General features: G+C 51.2%; 1 protein-coding gene across 4 annotated transcripts in view; it reads left to right on the top strand.

Moving 5' to 3' along the window:
• The window catches only part of HNF1B (HNF1 homeobox B), a 58,590-nt gene extending 34,613 nt beyond the window's left edge, over positions 1–23,977 (top strand). For 2 of the 4 annotated variants that reach the window (XM_004590937.3, XM_004590939.4), the window contains exons 6-9: positions 4,454–4,586; positions 12,842–13,036; positions 15,125–15,243; positions 23,028–23,977. In XM_004590937.3, the coding sequence (XP_004590994.1) occupies positions 4,454–4,586; positions 12,842–13,036; positions 15,125–15,243; positions 23,028–23,048 (468 nt within the window). In that variant the 3' untranslated portion in view covers positions 23,049–23,977. Of the gene's footprint in view, positions 1–4,450; positions 4,587–12,841; positions 13,037–15,124; positions 15,244–23,027 lie in introns of all 4 variants that reach the window. The other 2 variants (XM_004590938.3, XM_004590936.3) reach the window with 1 other exon arrangement.
• Positions 23,978–25,704: the final 1,727 nt, after the last annotated feature.

The following is a 25,704-nucleotide window of genomic DNA, read 5'->3' as shown; positions in this document are numbered from 1 at the left end:
GGGACAGTGATGGCTCAGGTGTTTGGGTTTCTGTCATCCGCCTGGAGGACCTGAATTGAGTTCCTGGTTCCCAGGTTTGTCCTTCAGCCCCTTCATTCTCTCCTTCATCCCTAATCCCCTGACCTCACCCTCAGCTGGGGTGGGCACTTGGATAATGATCCAGTAAGTGGCAGCTTTCTCTGCCTGTTGCTCAAATAAACAAATGATTAAATAACAGAGGGATTGTAGGGACACACTTCCCAGGGAGGCATTTTGCCTTCCCCTAGTCCTCCCTCCAAACCCTAACTAAGATTCTTCCTCTGGAAAAACAGCCCAGGTCCACTCTAGGTCAGTTTTGTGATTTCTCCATGGCCCACATTGAGACCCAAAAGCAGTCAGGCTTTCCCCAGGGAAGGGAGCCCTGTGAAACAGTTCTGGAATCCTCAGCTTTGCTCTCTGCAGATCCTGGGGGTTCCCCATGGAGCTCTGCCGCTCTTCTGAGAGGCCAGCTGCCTCTGCCAGGCCGAGGGTGCTCCATGCCTGAAGCCATGCTTTTTGCTTCCTGTTCTGCTCAGCGCTGCCCGGCTAGAGCAGTATATTACTGGATTGATGATTGACCAAGCCAGCACACCTCAACGTTAGCAAACATCTGGAAGCTTGTTTGCTGGGTGCAGCTTTTCACCTGCCTCCAACACCCTGGCTCAGATGTTGTGACACTGTCGCTGGATGCCCAGATGCAAGAGTCTGTTCTCAGTTAATATGTAACACAGCCCCCTGCAGAGCCTGGTCCATCCAGGGAGAGTGGAGTGTGGTCGAAAAAGGACGCGGCAGCAAATGCCCTGTGCCGGGCACTTACCAGTGGTAGGGTGGGGAAATTGCTTTGTTTGGCTGTGAGGTGAGGGATGCTGATGCCTGTGTTGTGGTCAGTTCTGAGAACTACTTCTGGCTCAGGCATTCCTAGAGTGCTCATCTCACTGCCAACTCTCAGTAGCAGACATCATTAGAAATCCTCCCACAGGGAGTTTTGGAAATGAAGCCAGTCCATTTGAGCTCTCTGATGCACTCTCCCTGCCATGGCTTCCATACCCAAACAGTAAGCATTGATTTAAAAAATGAAAACAAAAGCTGGGGCCCGTCGTGGTAGCCTAGCAGCTAAAGTCCTTGCCTTGAATGTACTGAGATCCCATGTGGGCACCAGTTCTAATTCCAGCAGCCCTACTTCCCATCCAGCTCCCTTCTTGTGGCCTGGGAAAGTAGTTGAGGAAAAGCCTTGGGACCCTGCACCCATGTGGGAGACCCAGAAGAAGCTCCTGACTCCAGGCTTTGGATTGGCTCAGCTCCAGCCATTACGGTCACTTGGGGAGTGAATCATCGGATGGAAGATCTTCCTCTCTGTCTCTCATCATCTCTATATATCTGACTGTCCAATTAAAAAATAAGTCTTAAACAAAAAACAAAACTGGTTAGGCTGAGCTTGGGAGGGGTTCTTTCTCTCTCCCCCTCTCTTTTTCTTTCTTTTCGTTCTTTCTTATTTCTTTGAGGAAAAAAAAATACATATTGGATACTTTCCCAGTACCACACAGTGTTACCTAAAGTCTCCGGCATTGTGGACAGAGAACCCCTCATCTACTGCTGATCACATTTCTTAACTTTTTCAATTTCCATTTCCTTGTCTGCAAAATAGGGGCAATGATTCGAAACCTCAAAAGCACATACAGCACTTAGCACAGCAAAGGCACTGCACACAGCCCGTAGACAGAATTTGTGCGTTCCTAACTATCCCAGCAACTTCCATCTGCCTTCCTCACTTACTCAAGGTCGAGGGACGGGAAGGACAGTGTCTGCTCTTCAGAGGAGGAGCGCTGGTAGCCATGCCTGCCCTGTTGGTGGCATTCTCTGTTAAGGACAGACAGTGAGCACACATGACCAGCTCCGAAGCCACACACCTAAGTTGCTTTTATCATTGGCCTCTGTTTTTCTTCCGATGAAATGGCAGAGATTACCAAAGGATGCCATTACCCAAGAGATTCAGGTGGAAGGCTAGTTCCTGCCTTTTTTTTTTTTTTTAATGGCTCTGACATTTTTGAAAAACAAGTCGGGCAAACAGGCTGGTTCTCTCTTGTTTGATGTGGTTGGAATTCTTTCTAGATCATGTGATCGCTCACTCATTTCTTGATGCTCATTTTAAAAAACACAAACAAACCTGCTTAGTTTTTTTCTTTTTCTCTCAAATTAACCTTGGAGGCTGTGGGGTTGAGGAGAGGGCAGGAGACAGCGTCCTACCTGGGGGCGGGCTTATAACATCAGAGCTCTGGGCAGTGCCAGACATGTGCAGGGAAGGGGGGCACTCAGACAGCTGACGGGTCTTAGCCTGGAAGCACCCCTTAGGGGCCCTGCTGCTCTCCCAAAGGTCAGGGATTGCTTACAAGGCAAGGTGTTTCTTTCTTAATATTTTCCAAGTTATATGGGGCAAGCATGTGGTGTGGTGGCGAAGTCCCCTCTTGAGAATCCCACAGTCCATGTGGGAGAACCTGGTTTGAGTCTTGACTCCTCTGCTTCCCATCCAACTTCCTGCTAAGGCACATCCTGAGAGGCAGCACTGGTAGCCCAAGTTCTTGGACTCCTGCCACCCATGTGAGAAACCAGGCTGCAGTTCTTAGCTTCTAATTGTTGTGGGTATTTGGGGAGTGAGTCAACAGATGAGAGGTTTTCTTTCTCTTGCTCTCTTTTTCAAATAAAGTGAGAGTAAATACATATTTTGGGGGGGCTGGTGCAATGGTGTATTACGCTAATCCTCCACCTGCTGTGCTGGTATTCCATATAGGAGCTAGTTCATATCCTGGCTGCTCTGCTTCCGGTCCAGATTCTTGCTTATGGACTGAGAAAGTAGTGGAGGATAGCTCAAGTCCTTGGGCCCGTGCACCCATGTGGGAGACATGGGAGTAGCTCCTGGCTCCTGGCTTCAGATTGGCTCAGCTCTAGCTGTTGAGGCCATTTTTGGGTGAACCAGCAGATGAAAGATCTTTCTCTCTGTAAATCTGTCTTCCCAGTTTAAAAAAAAAAATCTCTAAAAAAGTAAATGGTTTTTAAAAATAAAAAATAGAATTGTGCATATGACACATCTGTGAAAAACAATGTGTATATGAAGGACAGCTCCTTTAGAAATTATGATTAGCCAAAAAGCACTAGAAACATTTCTGGTGATGTTGGACTCATAATAGGCACATCTATTGCCGTTGTAATTGTTTATTACTAGTTTTAAAATTTATTTTTGTTGGAAAAGCAGACATACAGAGAGGAGGAGAAACAAAGAGAAAGATCTTCTGTGCGTTGGTTCACTCCCCAAGTGGCTGCAACAGCCGGAGCTGAGCTGACCCGAAGCCAGGAGCCTCTTCCCAGTCTCCCATACAAGTGCAGGGTCCCAAGACTTTGGGCCATGTTCCACTGCTTTCCCAGGCCACAGGCAGGGAGCTGGATGGGAAGTGAAGCAGTCAGGATTAGAACCAGTGCCCATATGGGATCCCGGGCGTGCAAGACTAGGATTTAGCCACTAGGCCATCTCACTGGGCCCTGTTTACTGCTACTTTAAAAGTTCTTGCCAGTGCACTCAGACATGTGGACCGATTACTAGCAGGGAGGACGTTATGTTCTCCAATGCAAGTCATATGCTTGGAAAAACAAAAATGAAATGAAAGGGGGAAAGGCAGTGGGAGGAATAAATTAAAGGATCTATTGGAGCTGCCACATACTTAGTAAATACACAGAAATCAATAACTTTGCTTCCTAAGTATCTTTTATGTAATGGTGAAACAAAGTGGGGTGTGTAGGGTTCAAGCCTCATTTAATAGCTTTGTCATTCCATATCAGCTCCTTGACCAACTAAACAGAAAGGGCTGGGGTGGGGCCTTTGTCACATAGTTTGGAGATCTGGATAAGTAGAGAGACCAGTGGGGCAGTGGGAGAGATGAGTTCTGTGTAACAGATAGAAACTTGGATTCTTGGTCAGACAGGACAGGCACAGGTTTGGACAGCAAGTATACCGTTTGTTATGGACCCTTAGGCAGCATATATATGTAATTGAGCAAGGACACACGTATGCATCTATGCCCTCAGGACAGTAAACGCACCATCTCCCGCCAGGTCCATCTGCAGTGATTTTTACCAATCACACATCTCTAGCACCAACCATCCAGAAGGTAGGAACCAGAACAGAGGCAGAGAGCGAGGCAAGCAAGTGAACGCCTGATTTTCGAAGTGAGCGGGTAACTCCAACACCTCCGTTGCCAGTGCCTGGTGGCCGGCCACCATGAGTTCTGCCAGCTCCCCCAACGTGGTGTCACTCACAGTGTGTGCTAGCTCAGTGTTCCTGTGGGTTGGCTGTGCTGTGCCGAGCAATTGCTAAGTCACGTCCTTGTAGGAGGCATCCTGGGTGGCTCTCACTCACTGAACTGCAATTGTTTTCTCTCCGCAGCAGATCTCGGTCTCAGGAGGAGGCCTGCCCCCTGTCAGCACCTTGACAAACATCCACAGCCTCTCCCACCATAACCCCCAGCAGTCTCAGAACCTCATCATGACCCCTCTGTCCGGAGTCATGGCCATTGCACAAAGTAAGTTCCCCGCGCGGTCGCCGGATGTGGGGGCAGGGCAGAGAACTCCAAGTCAGTGGGCCTGATAAGAGGTGTTATGGGAGGGTCCCCTTCAAACTCACCCCCTTGTGGAGGCTTGATTTAACTTCTTGGTTTTTTTTTTCTCTCTCTCTTCTCAACAAGAAAATTATGGAATAGACTTGAATTTAGTTGCTGTTCGCTTGTATATGTGTCCTGAGTCACTCAATAAGCCTTTAGGCAGCCTGATTTACTCATTGATAAAATGAATTGTTGGTTTTGATGCTGCTTGGAATCCCCGAGTATGTATTAGAGTGCTTGGGTTCAAGCTCCAGTTCCACTCCCCCACATTGCAACTTTCTGCTGATGTGCACCCTGGGAGACAGCGGGTGATCGCGCCGGGTAGCTGGGGCTTGCTGTCTCTCTGGGAAACCAGGATTGAGTTCCTGGCTTCTGTGTCAGCCTGGCCCAGCCCTGGCTGGTTGCAGCCACTGTGGGGAATAAAACAGCTGATAAGAAATCTGTCACTCTCCACATCTCTGTGCCTTGCAAATAGCTATTTAAAAAAAAAAAAAGAATTGTTGAGGCAATCAAATGACTGTGAATCCATTAATGTATAAAGCATTGTCTGCTTTTGTGTTCATTCTTGTCCCTAAATATGCAGTTATATTTTCCGGAAGGTTCTTTGTGTTGATAAAGACAGAGCAAGATGTGCTGGCTTCCTCCTAAATGGGTGAGAAGGTGGTCTAGTGTTGTGCTGGAGACTCCATAAGCAGGGCTGACCTCTCACTGTGGGGGCGTGTACCTGGGAAGGCTGTTGCAGTGATCTGAGCTTTGAAAACTTGAAGGAGAACTAGGCTGCTTGCATGCATGGTTGCAGATGCTCCTACGCCCCTGTGCTCCAGCAAGGCCACACCCCATCGCAGATGGGCTGTTTCTAGCTGTGGGGAGGCTGAAGCAAGCTGCAGCTGCTGTCTCTCTGGGAGTTTCTTTTGTGAATTGATTTTTTGAAAAGATTTTTTTTTTATTGGAAAGGCAGATTTTTTTTTTTTTTTAAGATTTTATTGTTACTGGAAAGCCGGATATACAGAGAGGAGGAGAGACAGAGAGGAAGATCTTCCATCCGATGTTTCACTCCCCAAGTGAGCCGCAACGGGCCGGTACGCGCCAATCCGAAGCCGGGAACCTGGAACCTCTTCCGGGTCTCCCACGCGGGTGCAGGGTCCCAAAGCTTTGGGCCGTCCTCGACCGCTTTCCCAGGCCACAAGCAGGGAGCTGGATGGGAAGTGGAGCTGCTGGGACTAGAACCGGCGCCCATATGGGATCCCGGGGCTTTCAAGGCGAGGACTTTAGCTGCTAGGCCATGCCACCGGGCCCTGGAAAGGCAGATTTTACAGAGAAGGAGATACAGAGAGAAAGATCTTCCATCTGCTGGTTCACTCCCCAAGTGGCCACAACAGCCAGCACTGAACTAATTCAAAGCCAGGAGCTTCTTCCAGGTCTTCTGGGTCTCCCACACAGGTGCAGGGTCCCAATGCTTTGGGTCATGCTCTACTACTTTCCCAGGCCACAAGAAGGGAGCTGGATGGGAACTGGAGCCACTTGGACACAAAATGGTGCCCATATAGGATCCTGGTGTATATAAGGCAACAAATTAGCACCAGGCCATGAAATTGATTTTTTAAAATTATCTGTTTACATATTTGAAAGACACAGTGACAGGGAGCATAAGAGCTTCCCTCTGCAAATGCAGTGCTTAGAAGGCTGAAGCCAGGACCCAGGAACTCCATCCAGGCATCCTCCATGGGCGGTGGGTACTTGGTGTCATCCACTACTTCCCAGGTACATTGACAGGGAGCTGGGTCAGAAACTAAGCAGCTGGGACTCGAACCTGCACTCTGATGGTGGGATGTGGGTGTCCCTCCCAAGCCACGGCTCAGTCTGGCATGCCAGGACACCTGTCCCTTCTCTGAGTTTAGCTGTTGATAAGTGTTCAGTGTATTTTCAACCACACTGCAACAGCTCAGGCCAGGTCATTGCTCCTGGAAAGCATTGTGGTGACCCTGGAAAACTATCCTGAGACCACTGGGGAGAGCTCTCCGGAAGGCATAGGAGTCTCCTTACGTTCAGCCCCATTGTCCTCTCGGCCTCCCTTGCGTCTTGTGCCCATGCCAACGATCTGTGTTTTCTTCCCTCTGCCATCCCTAAAGCAGCTCTAGCTGGGGTGTCAGCTCAGATTGCTTCTGGAAAGAAGGACTTAGGTACCTTCCGAGGACAGAAGAGGGTGAGCCTGGCAGACTCACCAGGGTTTGCCAAAGGAGCGTGCTTGGCCCTTGCTGTGTCTCTAGATACTTGGAAACTGACACATTCTGCCTATGGCTTTGCAGAAGGAGAATACAAATGGAGAAGCCTGCAGCGGACTCATAGAATAAAAAATGACTTGAAACTTATTTCCTTTTCCCTGAGCCCTTTGGTATACAGAATATCGTAGCCTTACTCTAGGGCCAAGATTTGGATTGAGATAGGATACCTAACTGAAAAGAGCTTGTTCGATTTCTAGAAGATTTGAGTAAAAAAAACTCGTGGATATAATACCCCACTTCCTTATTTCTACAACCAACACCATCCACAAATTGTCTCACTTCGTTTTTTGTTTCCCATGCCAACCTTTGGCAGACGCGCATAGTTCCCCATTCTTTCTTTTTCAGACGTTATCTGATTACAGTTTTCCCTGGGGCTAGTCTCTAATTTTCAGTTTTGTTGCTCCTCATTTCCCCCATCCCTATTTCCCTGCCTTCTCATAATACCCTTAATCTGCTTTAGCCAGGCAAGACCAGCATGTCTACTAACCTTAGAGGGGTCGGGGTAGTGGCTGGGTGACTGGTGTTGCCTGTACAGTGAGGGTTGGCAGAGAATGAATGATGCTGAGACTTGGCTGAAACCCAGTGGTCCTACCTAGGATGGGGAGGGAAGAAGAGGCGGCTATAGGCAGCCTTGTTTCAGTGACTCAAAATTTGCTGGGTTCAGGGATCCTGCCTCAGGACTGCAGGGGCTGCGGAACAAGTGATAGCAAATTATCTGGCAGGGCTGTGTCCATTCTACCTGTTTGCCTGTCAGACTGGATGGCATGCTCCCAAAGCAGGCACCCATACTCCAAAAATGTAGAGGCCAACCGTCACCCACTAGGGGAGCTAGAATGACATCAGGAACCCTCAGTCCTGGAACTGAGGCACATCAGGATCACACACACACTGTGATGAAAATGAGATTCCTGGGCTCCATCTCTGAAAGTTCTGACTCATTAGTTCTTGGGCGGGGCCCAGGAATGTCTGCTTGTTGCTGAATCCTCCGGATGATTCCAAGGCACAAACTCCAGGCCAGTGCTGTGGGGTAGCAGGTGTATGCTGCAGCCTGTGATTGTGGAATCCCATTCCATGGCCCCAGTTTGAGTTTGGGCTGCTCTGCATCCAACCCAGCTCCCTGCTAATGCACCTGGGAAAACAGCAGAGGATGGCCTAAGCACTTGGGCTCCTGTCACCCATGTGGGAAACTCAGATGCTGTTCCTGGCTCTTGGCTTTGACCGGACCCTATCCCATCCTGTAGTGGCCTTTTGGGAATTGAACCAACAGACTGAAAATTCTGTCTCCTCTTTTACTCTGCTTTTCAAGAAATAAAATAAACCTTAAAAAGCAAACAACAAAATAAACAAAATAACTATGTCTTCAAATGTCATCCATGGTTCAGGCCTTGGGTTTGGGGGCAGGTGCCACTCCTCACAGTGCGGCGGCTGTGGGGGGTGCCCCTGCTGGGTCAGACCCAGTGCTGGGGGCTCACGCCAAAGACACTGCCGCAAGGCAGTGAACGAGTCCTCAGCCTTCCCCAGGGCGGCCAGTGCACTATGTGGTGCCAGCCTTTGCCTGCTGGCCGCCCGGCGGCAAACTCTGGAGTTTTTTTAAGATAAGTTTGCTGCCTGGGGACACCCATGACTAAGTCCAATTTTAGTGTAGGTGAGTAGTGAATCTTGGGTGATTCCCAGTGACAGGGTCATGGAAGTTTTAGGCATGCGTGGGGACTGAGACCTGGTGGTTTGGAGGGAAGTACCCAGGAGACAATTACGGTTAGTCAGATACACCAACCCAATTCGGAATACAGAAAGGCCTGTTTGCCTAGAACATCACTGATCGTCACACACCAGCCCACACCAATGCTAAGGATGGGGGCCTCTTTGGCAGTGATGGGTACCATTACCCAACTGTTTGGTGGAGTGGTGAGTGGTCACATTTGGCAGGGTCAAGACTCTATCCAGCATACGAGAGAACCTGCTCTGGGGGTAGACTCTATGGGGTTGTGTGGCCCCAACCCTGTGGAAATACAAGTCTCCCTGGTTAGCTCGCAAGCTGGGATTGGGATGGACTAAGCTAGATGTGACCATGCCACCTGCCATCACACACGGGTGCAGGAACCCAAAACAGTCAGCGCAGGTCAAGGCAGCAGCACCTGAAAGTGCATCCTTTAACAGGATGTGGGGTGGGCCGTGCTGCCACTGGAAGGGGACAGAATGGGCAGGGCTGAACAAACCTTAACTCACAAGAAACAACAGAAATCAGGTTGGAGCACAGGTCATGCCAAGAAGGTCCTTGCACCTACTGATCTGCGTAAGACAGGGATGCTAAGCCACAGCATCTAAGGGGACAGGACAAGAGAGGGGCTCTACCAAGTTGAATCAGAGCAACCATTGGCCTTCACGAGATCTAAGGCTGGGAATAGGCTCGGCTGGGTAGCTAAGGGGATACTCTAGCTGGGTTGAGTTTCCCACCAATGAGCGCATGGGCTGTAAATGGGGCTGCGTTCCGATCAGAATATGAGTGTAATCCCACTTGGCACAAGTGTGGACTGGGAATGGAAGCACCAGGCCAGGCCAGACTCCAACACCATCTGGTGCTCTGCAGGACCAGGGAAAATGTATGACAGACTAGGCTAGGTCTCAGCCCTTGCTGAACTATGTGTAAGCTGTATGGGGGTATGGAAGAGCCATGGCTGGGTTGAAACATCCAACAATAAGAACCAGATTGGGTTGAAGAACAGTCAGGAAACACCACTGTTCCTGCTAGGACAGGAGGTGAACTGAACAGGGCTGGCTCATGGACCCACTGGTATGCGCGAAACCTGGCACTGGGAGAGTTTCTGATGGAGGAGCCTGGGCAACTCCTCTGGCAGGACACAGTCCCTGCAGGTAAGCGCAAGAAGCACAATAGGAAACAGCCCAGAACAGGCTATGGAAATTATCCCACTGGTATACACATGGCATGAATTGGGGGCAGACCAGGCTGAACCTGTTCACATCACCTGCTGATGAGTCCGAGCGCCAGAACAGAGTGTGGGTCGAGCCAGGTTGGGTTGCGACACATACTAGTACACAATAAGGAATGCCAAGGTGAGCTGAGCCGTACCAGATGTGGTTGCAGCATCCAAACAGCACATGTGATAATCAAGGGGAGGAGGCAAAGCTGACAGGGAAATGTGGGCTCCCCTGCTGGACAACTACTTCCATTGGAAAGCGTGAGTCGGGATGGGGGCAGATCAGAATAGGCAGGGCTGTTACACCTGTGGGCCTCATGTGGGCTAGATAAGGGAAGGGCCACGGTGGGTGCAAGCAAAAACTAGTGAGGGTTGGTTGGGCTAGCCGCAGTACTAGCTGGCAGAGGCTGGCACTTGGAGCTAATTCTGTCAAGTCAAATGCCAGAACTACCTGAAGAGTACATAATCTGGGAGTGAGTGTGGCCTAGAAGGGAAATAGTGGGCACCTCCTTCGGGGCTACCACTCTCATTGGACAGCACGAACACCAGGACAGGGGCAGGGGTGGCTGTACAGAAGGGCACCTGCCAGTAGGTGTGTGGGCTGGATAGTAGGTTGGTTGGGTTGACCTGGGCTTCAATGCCCATCGACACATGCGAGAGCTGAACAGGATGTGGGACAGACTTGACAAACCTGCGGTGCGTACTGACAAGCATGGGAACCAGAGTAGGGGGCAGAACTGGTGGGGGTTATGGGGAGTCACCCCAACTAGGCTGCAGCTCCAACTGGTTTGCGTGAGGACCGAGTATGAAGTGGGCAGGATCGATCTGGACTACAACACCCCTGGGTTCACGTGGAAGACAGGGCTGGAAACAGAATGAACCCAGCAATCCCAACGATCAGCATGAGCATAAGCTGATTGGTGTGATGGATGGTGTGGGACTCTGTACTAGCAAACTCGCGCAAGAATCAGGTCTGGGATCATCTCAGATGAAGTTTCTTTGGAGATCCCTCCAACTGAATTGCTGACCTTAGAACCCCAACCATGAAGAGACTGTCAGCCAGTGGATTCTGAATAGGGCTCATTGCGATTGGAACTGAGAGATTGGCAGCAATCCAGAACTGATGAACTATCAAACTGTATGAGCAGGACCCTCAGAGCGCGCCTCCCATTGGGGATCTGGGATGGGTGGGAGGTTGGGTGGGGCTTTTCCCTTTGTTTTTTTCCCTGAGCCCAGATACAGGGTAAAATGATATTGCTGTGGAAACAATGGTATTACCCACTTTCACCCTGTAGCCCTTGACCCTTTGTTCCCTAATCAACTAAATAAGATTATTAAAAATAATTTTTAAAAAATGTCATTCGTTCTATACAGAATGATTTGTTCTCCCAGACAGAAATTTCCCAAACAGAGCAGCAGCTGTGCCCGGTTCCCAGTAAAAGCAAATTCATGTGACCTCCTAGGACAGTGGAATGATCAGTAGGAAGCAAGGAAGAGAAACAGGATGTCAAGGGGTTAGAAGATGCCAGCTGGTGGAGAAGCTACAGCTTCTCCCAGATGACTGTGGGCCACTTTGGTTGTTGCAGAGGGAACTGTCCTGCGGGCAGTCACCCCCAGCCAGCAGGGCTGGTAGCAGAATTCCTCCATTTGTCTGCCCAGTGCTCCTGTCTTGTAGGTGTCTACTCACACCTTGCAGGTGTCTAAAGCTCTGAGTAGGTTGTTGAGTTCTCTGCCTTCTCTGCCAAGAACTTGCTTGGAACCTGGGGATGACCTCCTCGGCTCCATTTCAGAAAAGCCTTTCCAGGTGTCCCTCTGCATCTGCATAGGTCAGAGACCTTCCCTCGGGCGGTTTTTCCCCCTCCTCTTCTCCACCCCTCACCCTGAACCACGAGCAAAAAGAACATACATTGTTCTTGTCCTCACTTCGAGCCAAGCTCAGCCATCTTCTTCAAGGACTTACAGAACTGGGCTGGCATCTAAAAAGGCCTCGAGGTGGAAACACAACACTACTTGTGGTTAGCCTCCTGCTCTCAGGTCAGATAGCAAGACTGCAACCTCCAAGGGCCAACCATTAGTATACTACTTCCGCCGTCTGAGATCTGGTCCCCTGGGTGCTACCAGAGAATATGCACCCAGGTCAAGGGCTGATGCTTGGTCCAGTGCTAGGATGCCACTCAGGATTCCCGTATCGCATGTGAGAGTGCCTGGATTCCAGTCCCAGCTGTGCTCCTGATTCTGCTTCCTGCTAGTACCCTGGAGAGGTGGCAGGTGATGGATGGCTCAAGTAGTTAGGTCCCAGCCTCCCATGCTGGAGACCCTGGATTGAGCTCCCAGCTCCTAGCTTCAGCCTACTCCACCCTGACTGCTGTAGGTGTTCAGGGATCTGCATTTTCATTCTGCATGTATGCCTGCCTCTCTTGATCTTTCTCTCCAATAAACAAAGAGAAGAGAAAACGAAAGTTTCACTTTTTAAAAAAGATGTACTCATTTCACCCACCACTGAATCCTATGTTTGTCCCCTCTCTGCCCCCAGCCTCTCCCAGGGTGTTTGTCCAGCCTGCCAAGGCTGTGGGGTGGTTTTGCTGTCAATCACTTTGCAGGTCCCTGCACACTCCTGCCCTCTACTGGACAGATGGGTGTGGGCTGGCCTGGAGTGCTTCAGCTTGGCCCAGTGTGGGGCATGGGTGCAGTGGGATGTTAGTTTCCCAGGGCTGGGTTTGAGCAGTTATAGGATGACTTTGGGGGACTCACAGCCTTGGCCAGATTTTCAAGTTCCCCGTGACACCCGGTAAGCGAATTAGACTCTCCTCGGTGTGTGTCTATAAAGTCACTTCCCTTGGGGTCATGTCCTCAGGAGCCCAGCCCAACGTGTGGCCTGCCGAACAGAGGACTCAGTGGGCCGGTGTCCCACACGCTCCCTGCACGCAGCTTTGCTGACCTCTCCCTCTTTCTCCCACAGGCCTCAATTCCTCGCAAGCCCAGAGCGTGCCTGTCATCAACAGCGTGGCCGGCAGCCTGGCAGCCCTGCAGCCCGTGCAGTTCTCCCAGCAGCTGCACAGCCCTCACCAGCAGCCCCTCGTGCAGCAGAGCCCTAGCAGCCACATGGCCCAGCAGCCCTTCATGGCCGCTGTGACTCAGCTACAAAACTCACACAGTAAGGACCCAGGCAAGGCAGGGTGGGGGTAGGGTAGGGCAAGGTAGTGGGAGGGCCAGGGGACAGGGCAGCCCCAGCTGCTTCTCTCTTTAGTTCCAAATTTCCTCAGAAAAGGGCCGGCTCAGTGCCTGCCCAGAACCAAACCAGCTGGTTTCTCAGGCATGACGCTTCCGTGTTGCTGTGCCTTTCCTAGTCCTCTTCCCTACTTCCTGATGCCCAAGGAAAGGTTTTATGTGGCCAGGAAGCATCTGCCCACCTGAAAAGTGGCGGGAGGCCGTCCACACAGGTGGAGCACCTGCCAGTTTCCCATTCCTGCACCCAGGGAAAAGACAACTCCATCACCCATGGCACCCTTTCCCAACTGGCCTCTTGAATTCTTTTGAGTCTAAAATTCAACCTCAAAATAAGCTAGTACCAAATAATCAAGGTGGACCTTTCATTTGTGTCCTGTTTGCCTATCTAAATCAAAAGACTTTGGAAAGAAACTCTGCCCTTCAATTTATACACCCAGCACATCTCTAGCCAAGAGCGCTGGGCATGGATGGAAACTGCCACCTCTGTGTCACTGGGGCCAGGGCTAACAGGGCGACTGCCCTTAACATAGGCTGCTCCCTAGTCATAGACCTACCCTAGGTCTGCCTATTTCTTGCTTCCATCCGGAGCCCCAGGCCTTTGATATTCCAGCCATAGCCCTCTCCCCCAACCTATGAACTTGGGGAGGGCTCCTCAGTCTTAGGTACCCCAAGGAAGTGTGTAGGGTGGAATTAGCACTGGGCCAGCCAGACCTGAATCCTGACCTCAGGGTTAGTAGTGTGTAGCCACTGGCCAGTAACCCACTCTGAGACTAAGATTCTTCAGATGCATATAGGGTCCCTTTGAAGGTGAAATAAGAATGGGCATGCACTGTACTCCACGAACAGCAGGAGTGATGATTGTTAGGTACCCCTGGGCAAGGACAGCCATCCTGCCCCACCTGCCTTGGCTGGCACTGCAGCTCTGAGGCCTCGTGGCTGTCTTTACTCTCCATCTGCATCCCTGGAGTTCAGTCCCTGTGCAAGCCACGGAGCTGGTCTCCGAGCTCCATCCTACATTCCGGTTACAGTTGTTACAACTTCTGCAATCTGCCACTGCCTGCTTCCTCCTGCTACAGCCTGGCAGTCTGCTTCCCAATTGTCCCTCGCCCCTCAGCCATGCCCAGGCCGGTGTGGAATGGTCAGAAGAGCTGCCAGTCACCTGTGGCCTGTGGGGTATGAAGGCCGTGAAGGCAGAGCCCCGGGGGGCCTGGACCAGGGGGTACTCATCCTACCTCATACGGGAAGGGTGAGGGGAGGCAGGCCCGAGACCTTCACTCCATTTGTTCCTTGCTGGTGGTCTCTGCATTCTATGATCACCTAGGCCCTGCCTGATGGCCAAGTGCCCACGTACACTTGTCATCTGGTCACAAGAATGGAATTTTCATGAGTCAAGAAGTTTTAGACTTGTGGAGAGGCACTGACAACAGCTGAAAACCAAGTCGACTTTCTATCTGAAGCTCACCTCCTCCAACGTCATCTTACTGCAAACTGCATCTGCTCAGAATTATGCAACTAATTGCACCCAAAGCTGACCGAGCTCATCTCTCCATCCACAACTCCTGGCACAAGACCTGATGTTTCTGTCAGGCTCATGTCTGCCTGGAACTTCTTTAGACCTCAAATCTCAAATAAGCCATGCATGTCTACCGGTCATTTGCTGACACTGAGCCCTGGCATTTTATTGAGAGTTGGAGGAGCTTAGGTGCTTCCTGAGGCTACTGTGTACTTGTGCTAGGCAAGGCTTTTATTTGCTTGCTGCGGAGGAGTAACTCAAATCCTGCATCAAATATCATCCCATTTTATGGATGAGAAAACAGAGGCTAAGTAACTTGATTAAGGAACAGAGATTTAACCATGTTGTGTAGTCCTTCCAAAGACGACTTTCACCCTTCTTTCATCTACCAGGGGAAAGAGGAGCTTTGTTGAGAGGTGGGGACCAGATGGGGGGGGGGGTCTTTGGCTGCATGTACACCTATGTATATATATTGATTTTGTCCTCTCTCTGTCTCTGTAGTGTACGCACACAAGCAGGAACCCCCCCAGTATTCCCACACCTCCAGGTTTCCGTCTGCAATGGTGGTCACAGATACCAGCAGCATCAGTACGCTCACCAATATGTCTTCCAGCAAACAGGTAATGCCGGCAGGCTGGGGCTGGGGCGTGATGACTCCAAGCTATTGATGTGGCAGAGATGTAGCAAGCATATTCCTTTGGGTAGTGCCCTGCAAAGTGCTTTTAGTTACTTGCTGAAAGGCTCTTTGAGGTCATAGAACCAAGAGGATGGATCACATTATTGCTCCCCCAGCTTTCCCAGTAGGTATATTGAGTGAGCACTGATGTGTGACAGGTTGCTGGAGCCTGTATGACCAGGAGCTGTTAGACCCTGGGACTGAGCACTTGCCAGTGAATGACTGTGGATCCCAGAAAAGGGTTTTGCAAGAAGGGCTCAGGGGACTGAGTTTCATTGTAAGAAGGGTCCCTTAGGATCCACCAGGTGGTGAACAGAGAAAGTAAGTAGCGAGTCCGTCCCAGAGCTGGTCCTTGGTGCCTAGGACCTGTGCTGGACCCAGGGCTTTGTCAGCTCCAGTCCTTCTGCGCCCTGGGGACTCCCAGGGAGCAACCTGGCCTTCCAGGCTCTGCATTCACTGGGTCTTTTATCAAGAGATTCAGAACCAACTTCCTGGTGCACCGAAAGCGGGGAATCTAGAGGCTTAGTCATCATTGCAGTTGATGAGTAATACCCACCTCCTCATAGAGGTGATAAAGCCATAAACGTAGACGACCAGTCATGAGGCTCCTCACTGGCTGCAGTGGGACACCGTGAGTTACAAAACAAGACAAGGTGTCTGAGCACGAGTCCCAAGTAACACAATCAGATCTTTTAACAGCTGGGGTCTACACAACGTGGGAACTGTTTGGCCTTTATCGATTCTTAGATAAGTAGGCAGCAGCCTTGAACTTGCTATCGGAGGCTCTCAGCAGGATTTGGTCTTGTGGATGGTCTGTTTTCCATGTGGACCCTGCCAGCCCCTTCCCATCCACCACCCTGTATTTTGAGTAGGATCTTTCACGGGCTTGTTCTGCACTTCCTCCCGGGTCTAAGGCTTGATCCTGATGTTTTCTCAGTGGCCTTGGCCTCCAGGACACTTCATTTCTTCATCTGCAAAATGAGTGTTGTGCCATGTAAGTCTTGTGAGGGTTATCCAGGCCACATGGATGAAAGGCCCGGCACGGGAACATACGCATGGCCTGGCACACTGGGCTCTGGAGTCAGGGGCAGAGTGAGAGGTGTGGGACCTGCTTGGCTCTTCTTCTCTCACCCAGTGGAAGATGAAAGGGCGACCCCGGCAATGGCCCTGGCCTCCGCCTCCCATGAGAGTTCCCACTGTTTGTAGTGAGCAGGGAAAACATTTATCTGTGCTCACCAATCTCCATCCAGGGGGCAGCCAGGCGCAGCAGCCCTTGCTTGGGAATACTGCCCTCTCTGAAAGGTTTATCAATCCATCTGCCGCTCAGTCAGCCCCAGACAGCTCCGTGATAAATTATTCCTGTCTTTCCCAAGTGGACTTTGATGCTTGCTTGTTGAAACAAATCCTGTGGATTCAGGAAATGATTTCTTAATCAGCATACTTGAAGATGCTCCCCAAACCGCCACACCACCCCCAGCTGGCTCCTCCTCTCCAGTACACAACCCATCTGGGTGCTGAGGAACTGGCCCCTAGAACCACTAGCAGGGCTCCGATGTTGCAGGGATCTGGCAATAGATACTTTTCTATGATGTGGAAGATTATGATTGCTTAGGAGGGATTAAAGAAACAACTCATATAACACTTCGCTGCTCATGCTTCTTGTGAGCATTATCACATCATTTTTATTGCCACCTTCAAAGTACAAAAAAATAAACTGAAAGCTCAGTGATAGTTTGACCTGTCCAAGATCACACAGGTGATAAACTGGAGACCTAGACCTCCTGACTTTGGCCTTTGACTCCAGATCTTCCCGCTTAAACAACACCTGCTGTCTAGGACGCAACTCTGAAATTCCCCTGGTGACCCCTGCTGCTCTCTGATTGCCTTCCAAAGTGAGGGACAAGAGTGAACATTAGGCCCACGCCCTGTGCTCTGAGCAGGCTGCTTCTGAAGGAGAAGGGCCACCCAAGATGACCAGGAGTGAAAAGGCTGGGGAGGGGGCGGTGTACCAGGGCTCCTGGCAGCAGAGCCTGCACTCCTGCGGTTACAGAAGGGAGGCTACAGTGGTGGGTGCTGGCAGTTGTGCTTTCTCTGTGTTGTCGAGTGCAGTTTTCCCCTCAAAGCATCACAAGACCAGTGCTAGGCATCAGCGGGCATGGTGGGGGAGAGGAGGATTCTTTGCTCAAGTGGGTTGGGGGAACTGCTGCTTTAAACAAAGCGGAACAGTGCTGCGCAAGGCTGCTCAGAATATGAACGTGCAGATGGTGCATTGAGGCGGGCCATCAGCGTGCGCCATGCTGGAGTCAAAGCACCAGGACAGAACTGTCCCAGAGGCCTTGTTGCACTGACAGAAAAAGCTGACAGACCTGAGCCCAGCCTGATTCAGTCTCTCCCCGCTGGGTGACCTTGGGCAGTTCGGTGAGACTCCATTTCTTCATCTCTAAACGGGGAAAATCCCATCTTATAAAATATTTCAAGTGCCCAATGGAGTATCTGCTGCCTCCGTCTTCCTTCTGCCGGAGATCCCTTAGAAAATAGCCCCCTCGCCTCCCACCTGCTCCTTCGATAGTTAACTCATGCCTGGGTCTACAGGTGGTCAGGACCGGGACCCCTCACAAGCGCACAGCACACGCCGCCTCCTGGGCCAGCGTGACAGGTTCCTGCTCCCATTCTGCTGACAAACAGGTGCCCTCTTGCCTGCTGCCCAGGATTAAAACAAACAGTTCAGGGGCCTCCCGAAGCATGTGAACCTCTTTTTGTCTTTTAGCCCAATGCCTGCGCTACAGTAGATGTTCAGCATCTAGCAAATAAACGGATGGATGGCCTAAGGGATGAATTCAGACTGTGTTTTTAGACTAACTCCCCTTTTCCAGACAGCGCTGCATGAGCTTTTCTGTGTTACCTTTCCTGGCTAACTCTCCCACTTCATCCTGCAAGGTGGACATGCTTATGCCTGACAGAGAGAGAGAGAGCAGTAAAAAGAGACTCAGAGACTGTTGGGGATGGCGGGGAGGTGTGGATCTGGCCAGGTTCACAGAGATGAAAACTTTTAGGGTTGTACGTGCAGATTTTAATCTTTTGAGTCCAAATCCATTAAGCAGCACTCACCTTCCAGTGTCTATTTTTAAACACAATGAGCCAAGGTTTTACAGGCACAAGGCCGAAGCCAGGACTGGAACTTGTGTGACACCAGCATTTCCTGTTACCCACACATACGTGCCTTGAGGGCATTGGGAATCAGGCTGGACATGGTCGCTGTCAGGAATCCTCCTGTTGCCTCTGTGACCTGTCCCTCTCAGGGGTGGAACCGGCCCCTGCTCCGCAGCTCTGGGGTGTGAGCCGGTTATTGTCAGAGTCAGGTTGTGCCTGAGTTCTTGCTAGCAACACCCTCCTGTCTGGGGACGAGACCACAAGAGCACCAACTTTGGTTAGAACAAGTGTGGGCAGGCTGCAAGCCGACGCCTGTTTCCACAACTTTCTCTTCACTTCCTAGTTCATGCAGAGGTCAAGAGAGGACACCCCAACATACATCGACCCCACATCCCAGGGTGTTCCACCAGGTCAGAGTGGACAGCCTCCTAACAAATCCCCTGCAGCCTCTCCCCCACACCTGCTGCCCCAACTTTCACTGGGCCTTTAGACAGAAGGGTTTGAGTGTCCGAGGCATCAGGCAGGTATGTGTTCAAGAGACTATCAATTTATGTATTTATTTATTTAAATTCCTGTTGAAAGTCAATCTTATTTTGAATAAGATTTATTTATTTGAAACAGTTGCAGAGAAAGGGAGAGAGATTTTTCCATCAGCTGGTTCACTTCCCAACTGGCTTCAAGGGCCAGGGCTGGACCAGTTGAAAGTCAGGAGTTTTATCCAGGTCTCCACATGGGAGCAGGGATTCGTATGCTTGAGTCATTGTCTAACACTTCCCCAGGTGCATTAGCAGGGAGCTGAATCAGAAGTGGAGCAGCCAGGACTTGAACCAGCACTCACATAGGATGCTGTCCACCATAGGCAGCTTTACCTGCTATGCCTCCTTGCAGACCTTGACTCTACCAATGTCTACCTGTGTAGCCTCAGGAAGAGATCCGAGGTCAGTCTCTTCACCTGCAAAAAAAAACAAAACAGAACAAGGATACCTCTTCTCTTCTCATTGGAGGGACTAGCTGCAGCAGGACTTTGCTCAGGTCCTGGGCCAGAGGGAACACCCAGACTGGGAAGCTGGCACCCTCTTAGTGTCCCCTGCTGGTGGCCCTGGAAGAAGGTTTGTTCTGAGATTTTATTTATTTGTATTGGAAAGGCAGATTAGATTTACAGAGAGAAGGAGAGACAAAGAAAAAGATCTTGCATATGCTAATTTACTCCCCAAATGACCACAATGGCTGGAGCTGAGCTGATCCAAAGCCAGGAGCCAGGAGCTTCTTTTGGGTCTCCCACGCAGGTTCAGGGTCCCAGTGCTTTGGGCCATCCTCTACTGCTTTCCTAGGCTATAAGCAGGGAGCTGGATGGGAAGTGGAGCAGCTAAGACATGAACTGGCATCCATACGTGTTCCCGGTCCTTACAAGGCGAGGATTTAGCCATTGAGCTATGGCCGTGGGCCCTGGAGGTTTTTAAAGGAAAAATAAAGGATATGTGTTTCCTGGTGTTGCCCCACCCAGAAGACAGATGGAGGTGGTCTCCTAGGGCATAGCAGCATGGGCTTTCCTAAGTCAACTACACTTCCTTACCTCTAAAATTGGAGGTGTCCTTGGTACTTTTCAGGACAAGAGCTACTACTGTCTTCCCTAAGCTCACAGTCCTGTAAGTCAGTTCTCTATACTGGCTGTCCACACCCTCCCCTTCTCTCTTGAGACTCCTGCTGATGGGTCATAGTCCTTATACTGCCCTGGGCCCATTCCCTGACCCCTCCACATCACCATCACCTGCAGCCGTCGCCTGTCTGTCCTCAACACAGCCGCTCAGTCCCCGCTCTGGACCCTTGGGTTGTAGGACACTGCCATTGCTGGTTCTCCCGTGGTGCCATGGGCCTCTGCACATCCCCTGAGCTCGCGCCTCAGCTTCCCAGCCCCAAGCAGTTGCATGGCTCTGGGTCTCCTGCTTGGGTCTCCTCCTACCTGCGCTCACCACTTGAAGAACACGTGGAAAGGAACCACCTCCAATCCTCTGGCTCTGGATTAAGAACACACACTGATGACTTCAGTAATTCTGACCCCAGGATGGTCCTCTCCACCTAGTGCCCACGCACAAGTCCAGTGCATCTGTGACAGGGACACTTATATGCCCAGGACAGGACAACTTCAACATGTTTATGGGGAGTGAGTGTTTTCTCTCAATCCCATTTTCCACAGTGTGGAAGTCCCTGGAAGATCTCATGAGCCTTTCAAAGCAGACACAGCTAAGACGGGAGCTCTTCCTTTTGCTCCAGTTCCTCTTCAGTAAGCACTTGTGCCCACTGTTCACAAGCCTCCCGAGAACATTCTGGATGTTTTACACACTCCGGAGCTGGTAGATCCTGCTGACGGTGGGCCGGCGGTGGGAGAAGGGCAGCTTGGAACTGCAGGCCTACATCTGCCCACTCCTGGCAGACTGTCCTGGGCCAGGCGCAGAGCCCTCCTTGACTTATGTGTTCTTTAATGGCCCTGCACTTGGCCTCCTGCTTCTGCCTTTGCCCCTTGTCATCCCAGCAGCCAGAACCATTTCTTGAGAAGAGAAAGCAAGGATGAGTGTCTCCCAATAGCTCTCCATGTCATCTAACCTGAAGTAGAGCCTGGCCAGAGCTTGTGTGATTGGAATGCTGCGGTGTCCCCGCTTGCCACCTCCTGCCTGCCAGCCTGTGCCACTGCAGCCTCTACCCAGCATGCTCTCTCCTGCACATCTCCGCCTGCTTGCTTCAGCACCACCACCTCCAGGAGGCCTGCCTGGATCACACTCCCTATGTTACACGCTACTTGGTCAAGTTCACTGACTGCCGGTTTTCCTGTGAAACGCGTTCTTTGTGTACACCTGCACTCTTCCTTATTTGGGCATTGTTCAAAACCCTCGCTAGAAAGCAGCTTCTTCCAGGTGGTTAGGCAGGGTCTTTCTGATATCTGCACTCCGGGCCCACAGTAATACTATGACTTTCCCCTAGTCAGTGAAAGAATTAAAGAACAATGAATGACATGTGGGCAACCCTCAGTGTGGCCCCTGGCACACAGTAGGACTGCATGTCACACATTGTGGTCAGGGTTACTAAAACTCCTCCAAAAGGATGACTGCACAGTCCCTTAGGGATCCTCAGGGCCAGGCTGGCCCCCCTGGGCTGGGGGTGCTAGTGTGGACCTCTAGCTGTGGGGGACCTCGCTATGCCCCTTATCAGATGTTTGTGTTTAGACTCTGAAGGGGGCAAATAGCTCTAGTCCCTTTGACAACATTGAGGGCTCTGCCACCATTTTATTATGTGAGCAAACATGTGATAGCCGGGAAGCCCATCCCTAATGACAGGTCATAGAATCTAGCTGGCGTCTCCTTATCTGCCCTCCTTGTTTGCTCTTCTATTGAAACCCACAAGGTCACAAGCCATTTTCTCTCTCCTCCACCTGAAATCTGAAAATTGGGAAAGGGCTGATAGTGGGAAGCAGAAGAACTGGAGAACGGGGGTGGGGGTGGGTGGAGGGAGGAAGAGGAGGCAAAGGCTATCAGAGGACCCTGACCAGGGCCTTAAGAATGCAGAAAGGTCAGGAAGCTGGCCACTCCTGAGGACATGCAGCTCAGGCCTGCCCTGTAGAGCAGCGTGGTCTGAGGCCCCTATGCAGCCCCTGGCCAGGACTGTGCCCACCGTCCTCCCAGGCGTGTCACGTGCCCACCACCTCCTCTGGTCTATAGCAGCCTCCACTTTATAGGTGGGGAAACTGAGGCTGGGGGGAGCAACAATTCCCCAGGTTTCTCTGATCCTGATTTACCTCATCTGTAAAATGGACACATTCATACTTTCAAAGCTGGCAGCACTAATTAATGGAACAACAGTGGAGTCATGGGTCTTTCATAGTAGTACAAGAGTGTGTGTATAAAAGGGATAGCCTGAGAGAAGCTGCTGAGCTTAAAGTCTCAATGGAAGAAACAGAGCAGGAAAAAAAAAATCCTAAGAAAGTGAGGATGAGGAGGAAAGTGGTGCTGTTCAGAGGAGCGGAGGGGAGGCTCTGGAAGAGGAGGCAGCCCCAGGGAGGTCTAAGAATTGCCCCTGGCCCTCAGGACAGCACAGCCTCAGAGGTTCACAGCCCTCCAGGCACCTTCATGGTTCCTGCCACTGGACCGACAACTGAATCTTAAGCAGAAGGTCATGTTCTGACAGGCTCTCTAGGACTCGGGGATGCTTTTCAGTCTGGGAAGCAACATTCTGGGGAACTGAGGTACCCCCACTTCCACAGGAAGCAGGATTTCCTAGGCAGCAGCCTTGGCAGCTACACTGAGCACCCCATCCTTATCAGTGTCAAAGGCTGTGGGATCCAGCTCCAGGATTAAGCTCAGCCGGTCACAACCCTCTCCTGGCTTCAGCTATCTCCTCTCTTCCAAAGTGGCCAGGGAAGCCAGTTCCGTGGTGTCGCTAAAGGAAATAGATGCTCCAGGGCCAACATTGCAAAACCGGGGCCAGCACCAGACCCCTCCCCATCCAGCAGCCTGGGAGAAGCCAGGTGGATACCTCGCAACCCTGCCACCCATGCACAGCTGAGCTCTCTCCCCTCTCTCTCTGCAGTGTCCCCTGCAAGCCTGGTGATGCCCACACACCACTTACTTTGTGCCCAGCAACAAGGACCCTGGTTTCCACAGTCACCCCCTGGGCAGCTGTCATGGACAAGCCCCGTGACCTGACGAGCACACGCGAGAGGTCCCCGCTTACCAGATGTCCAGCCAGCGCCTTGGACAACTGCCCTCAGGAGGCGCCGCCCGAAGCCCAGCTTCCCTACTATGCAGTATTGTCCTGATGCCTCTCCCGGGTGCCGAATGCTCCAGTCTGCCCCGATGCAGGAGCCAGGAGCCACGGAAGAGGATGACAAAGTGGTCATGCCAACCTTGTGATCCTTCAGCGAACAAACTAATGCGAAAACTTGAATCTGTTACTGAAACGAGGGGAGGAGGATGCCCACTGTTGAACTGAGCCAGACACACTGTAAATAGCCAAAGACACCCTCTCCTGCCCCCATCCCAAGTGATCCTGAGATTTCTTTTAAAGAAGTAAATTTGTCCAATGGGTGTAAACTGTAAACCGCTGGAATGAAGTGCAATTTCCCTCCTCGTCGCTCCCCTCTGCTCTGTATATAATACTAAAGTGTCTACTAGTTTTCTTTGTAAAGGTCAGAGTTGAAATTTCTAAAGTGATTGACACCCCTCCCATCTCCCTCTCTTCCACTTCCTCCCCCAAACCCCCAGAGAAAGACCCCAAGCAGAAAGTGAAGCCCCCTCTCACCCTGCCTCAGCCCTGGACCCACATGGGGCAGACTGCCAGCTGATTCCAGTCTCCTCGTGTTAGGGAGGGGCTGAGCATGGTGTGATAGTACTCTCCTTGCTTCCTGTAGGGCTGGAGGCTTAGCCAGTACAACCCCCAACACACACCCAAGGAACCCCAGCGTGGGCAAACAGGTTGGCTGAGAGCAGAAGAAAAATTTACCATCTCAGAAAGCAGCCCCATTAAAGCAATTTATTTTATCACTACCGTATGTCTTCTATTTCTATGTCTGACACTTGGCCACAATGGCACCAGGAACCCGACAGCCCTGGTCCTCATGGGATTCTCCTCTTATGCCCCTGGGGTCACAGAATGTCATTTTGGGCGTGAAGAAGGCAGTGGCCTTCGCTCACTGCTGTGTCTTTGGTGTATTGGTGCCAGTTTTGCTGCTGTTCAAAGGAAGGGAGAGTTAACGTCACAGAGCAGGAACATCTGAGACAGGACAGGGGCCAGCACTGTGCGTGGGGAGAGGCCAGGCTCTTCTTTCCCAGCTGAGCTGCGTGTGGGATGGCTCCTGAAGGGCCCCAGAAGGGAAGGCAAACCTCAAGGCCTGGCCTTCCCCGGAGCCATGGATCAAGACTCAAGCTGTCTCGGGAACTCTGAGAATTCAGAAGGTCTGGTGTAGCCAAGAGGCCCTGTGAGCCACAGGAGGAGGGCTGGAAGGGGGGATGTGTGGCTAAGGGACGGTCTCTAGGGACTTTTTCTAGCCAAATCCTATCTGAACTAAAACATATAGAAAGGTGACGTTGGGAAAGTTCAACCCCTTCTCTCTAAATCAGGGACTTCCATCCTCAGCTCCAAGAGGGGCCAAATGATCCTTTCTTTGCAGATGTGTCCAGGTAGCAATCAATGGCCCGCTACAGCTGGAAAGCCCCCCATCTTCCTCTCTACAGCTCAGGACCCCCTATTTTCTCTCTTTGCATCAGAGCCCACGCTCACAGAGGGCAATTCTGTCTTTGCTGGCATGTTCAGGGGGCGTAGAGGGGAAGGCGGAACTCCTTGTAACATCCATGGTTAGGAAAGGAGAGCAGTGCTATGGGTCTTTAACCCTCACTGAATGTCCATCTCCCTCCCCTCATCCCATCCCTGCACAGCAGTTGGGAGGTTTTCCCTCCAGAGGTGAAGATACTGCAGTGTTAGCTGCGGAATTCAAGTGGATAAGAGTACAATATGGCCAGGCAGGGAAGCAGAGCTCCTCACCCACAGCTGGGGGCAGGTCTTTAATACTTTTGTTGGAGCTGAATGCCTTGATTAGGATCAACAGCTCCCAGCATGGAGGCTGCTGATCCCAGGTCTGTGAGCTGGGCTGATAGCCATTGTTCCTGTTTCACCAGGTGAGCTCTGGGGAATAGACCAGCTGGTGCCCCCTGAAGCATCTAAAACTGTGCCTGTCTGGCACACAGACCTGCACGCTAGTGGATCATGCCAGAGCATGTTCTCTCGTAGAGTCTTCTGGCCTTGACTGACATTTCCAGACAAACTCACCACTGACTGCATGCTTGGAAATGAAATCTGCCTAGCAGTGGTAAAGTGTACTGTTCATTGTTTGGGTACACTGAGGCTGAGACTGGGTAGAACCTTTGTCTTCCTTAGGGAAAGATCAAATGGGATGCTCTCCATGGATGTGAGGGCTCCAGGAGGGAGACTGGGGTACATGTGGCTTCTTGGTCTGAAATCAGGGGAGGGGATCCTAGAGCAAGGGTAAGGGAGCCAGGACGGATGTAAATTGGGGGCTCATTTCTACCCAGGCGAACCAGATCCCAGAGGGCCCTTTGAGTCAGGATGTATGTATTAATCAGGACATGCTGACTTAAACAAATGCTGTTGGAGGACACTGCTCTGGGAAATATGCAATTGTTGGTAGTGTTTTGGAGTATGAGCTAAGCATGTTTCCAAGTTCCAAGTGTGGCTCAACCACATCATACAA

Source organism: Ochotona princeps, chromosome 17, assembly GCF_030435755.1.
Source record: "Ochotona princeps isolate mOchPri1 chromosome 17, mOchPri1.hap1, whole genome shotgun sequence".
In the NCBI taxonomy this organism is placed as follows: domain Eukaryota; kingdom Metazoa; phylum Chordata; class Mammalia; order Lagomorpha; family Ochotonidae; genus Ochotona; species Ochotona princeps.
Note: the sequence above shows the minus strand (reverse complement) of the source record. Positions and strands in the feature narration are given on the sequence as shown.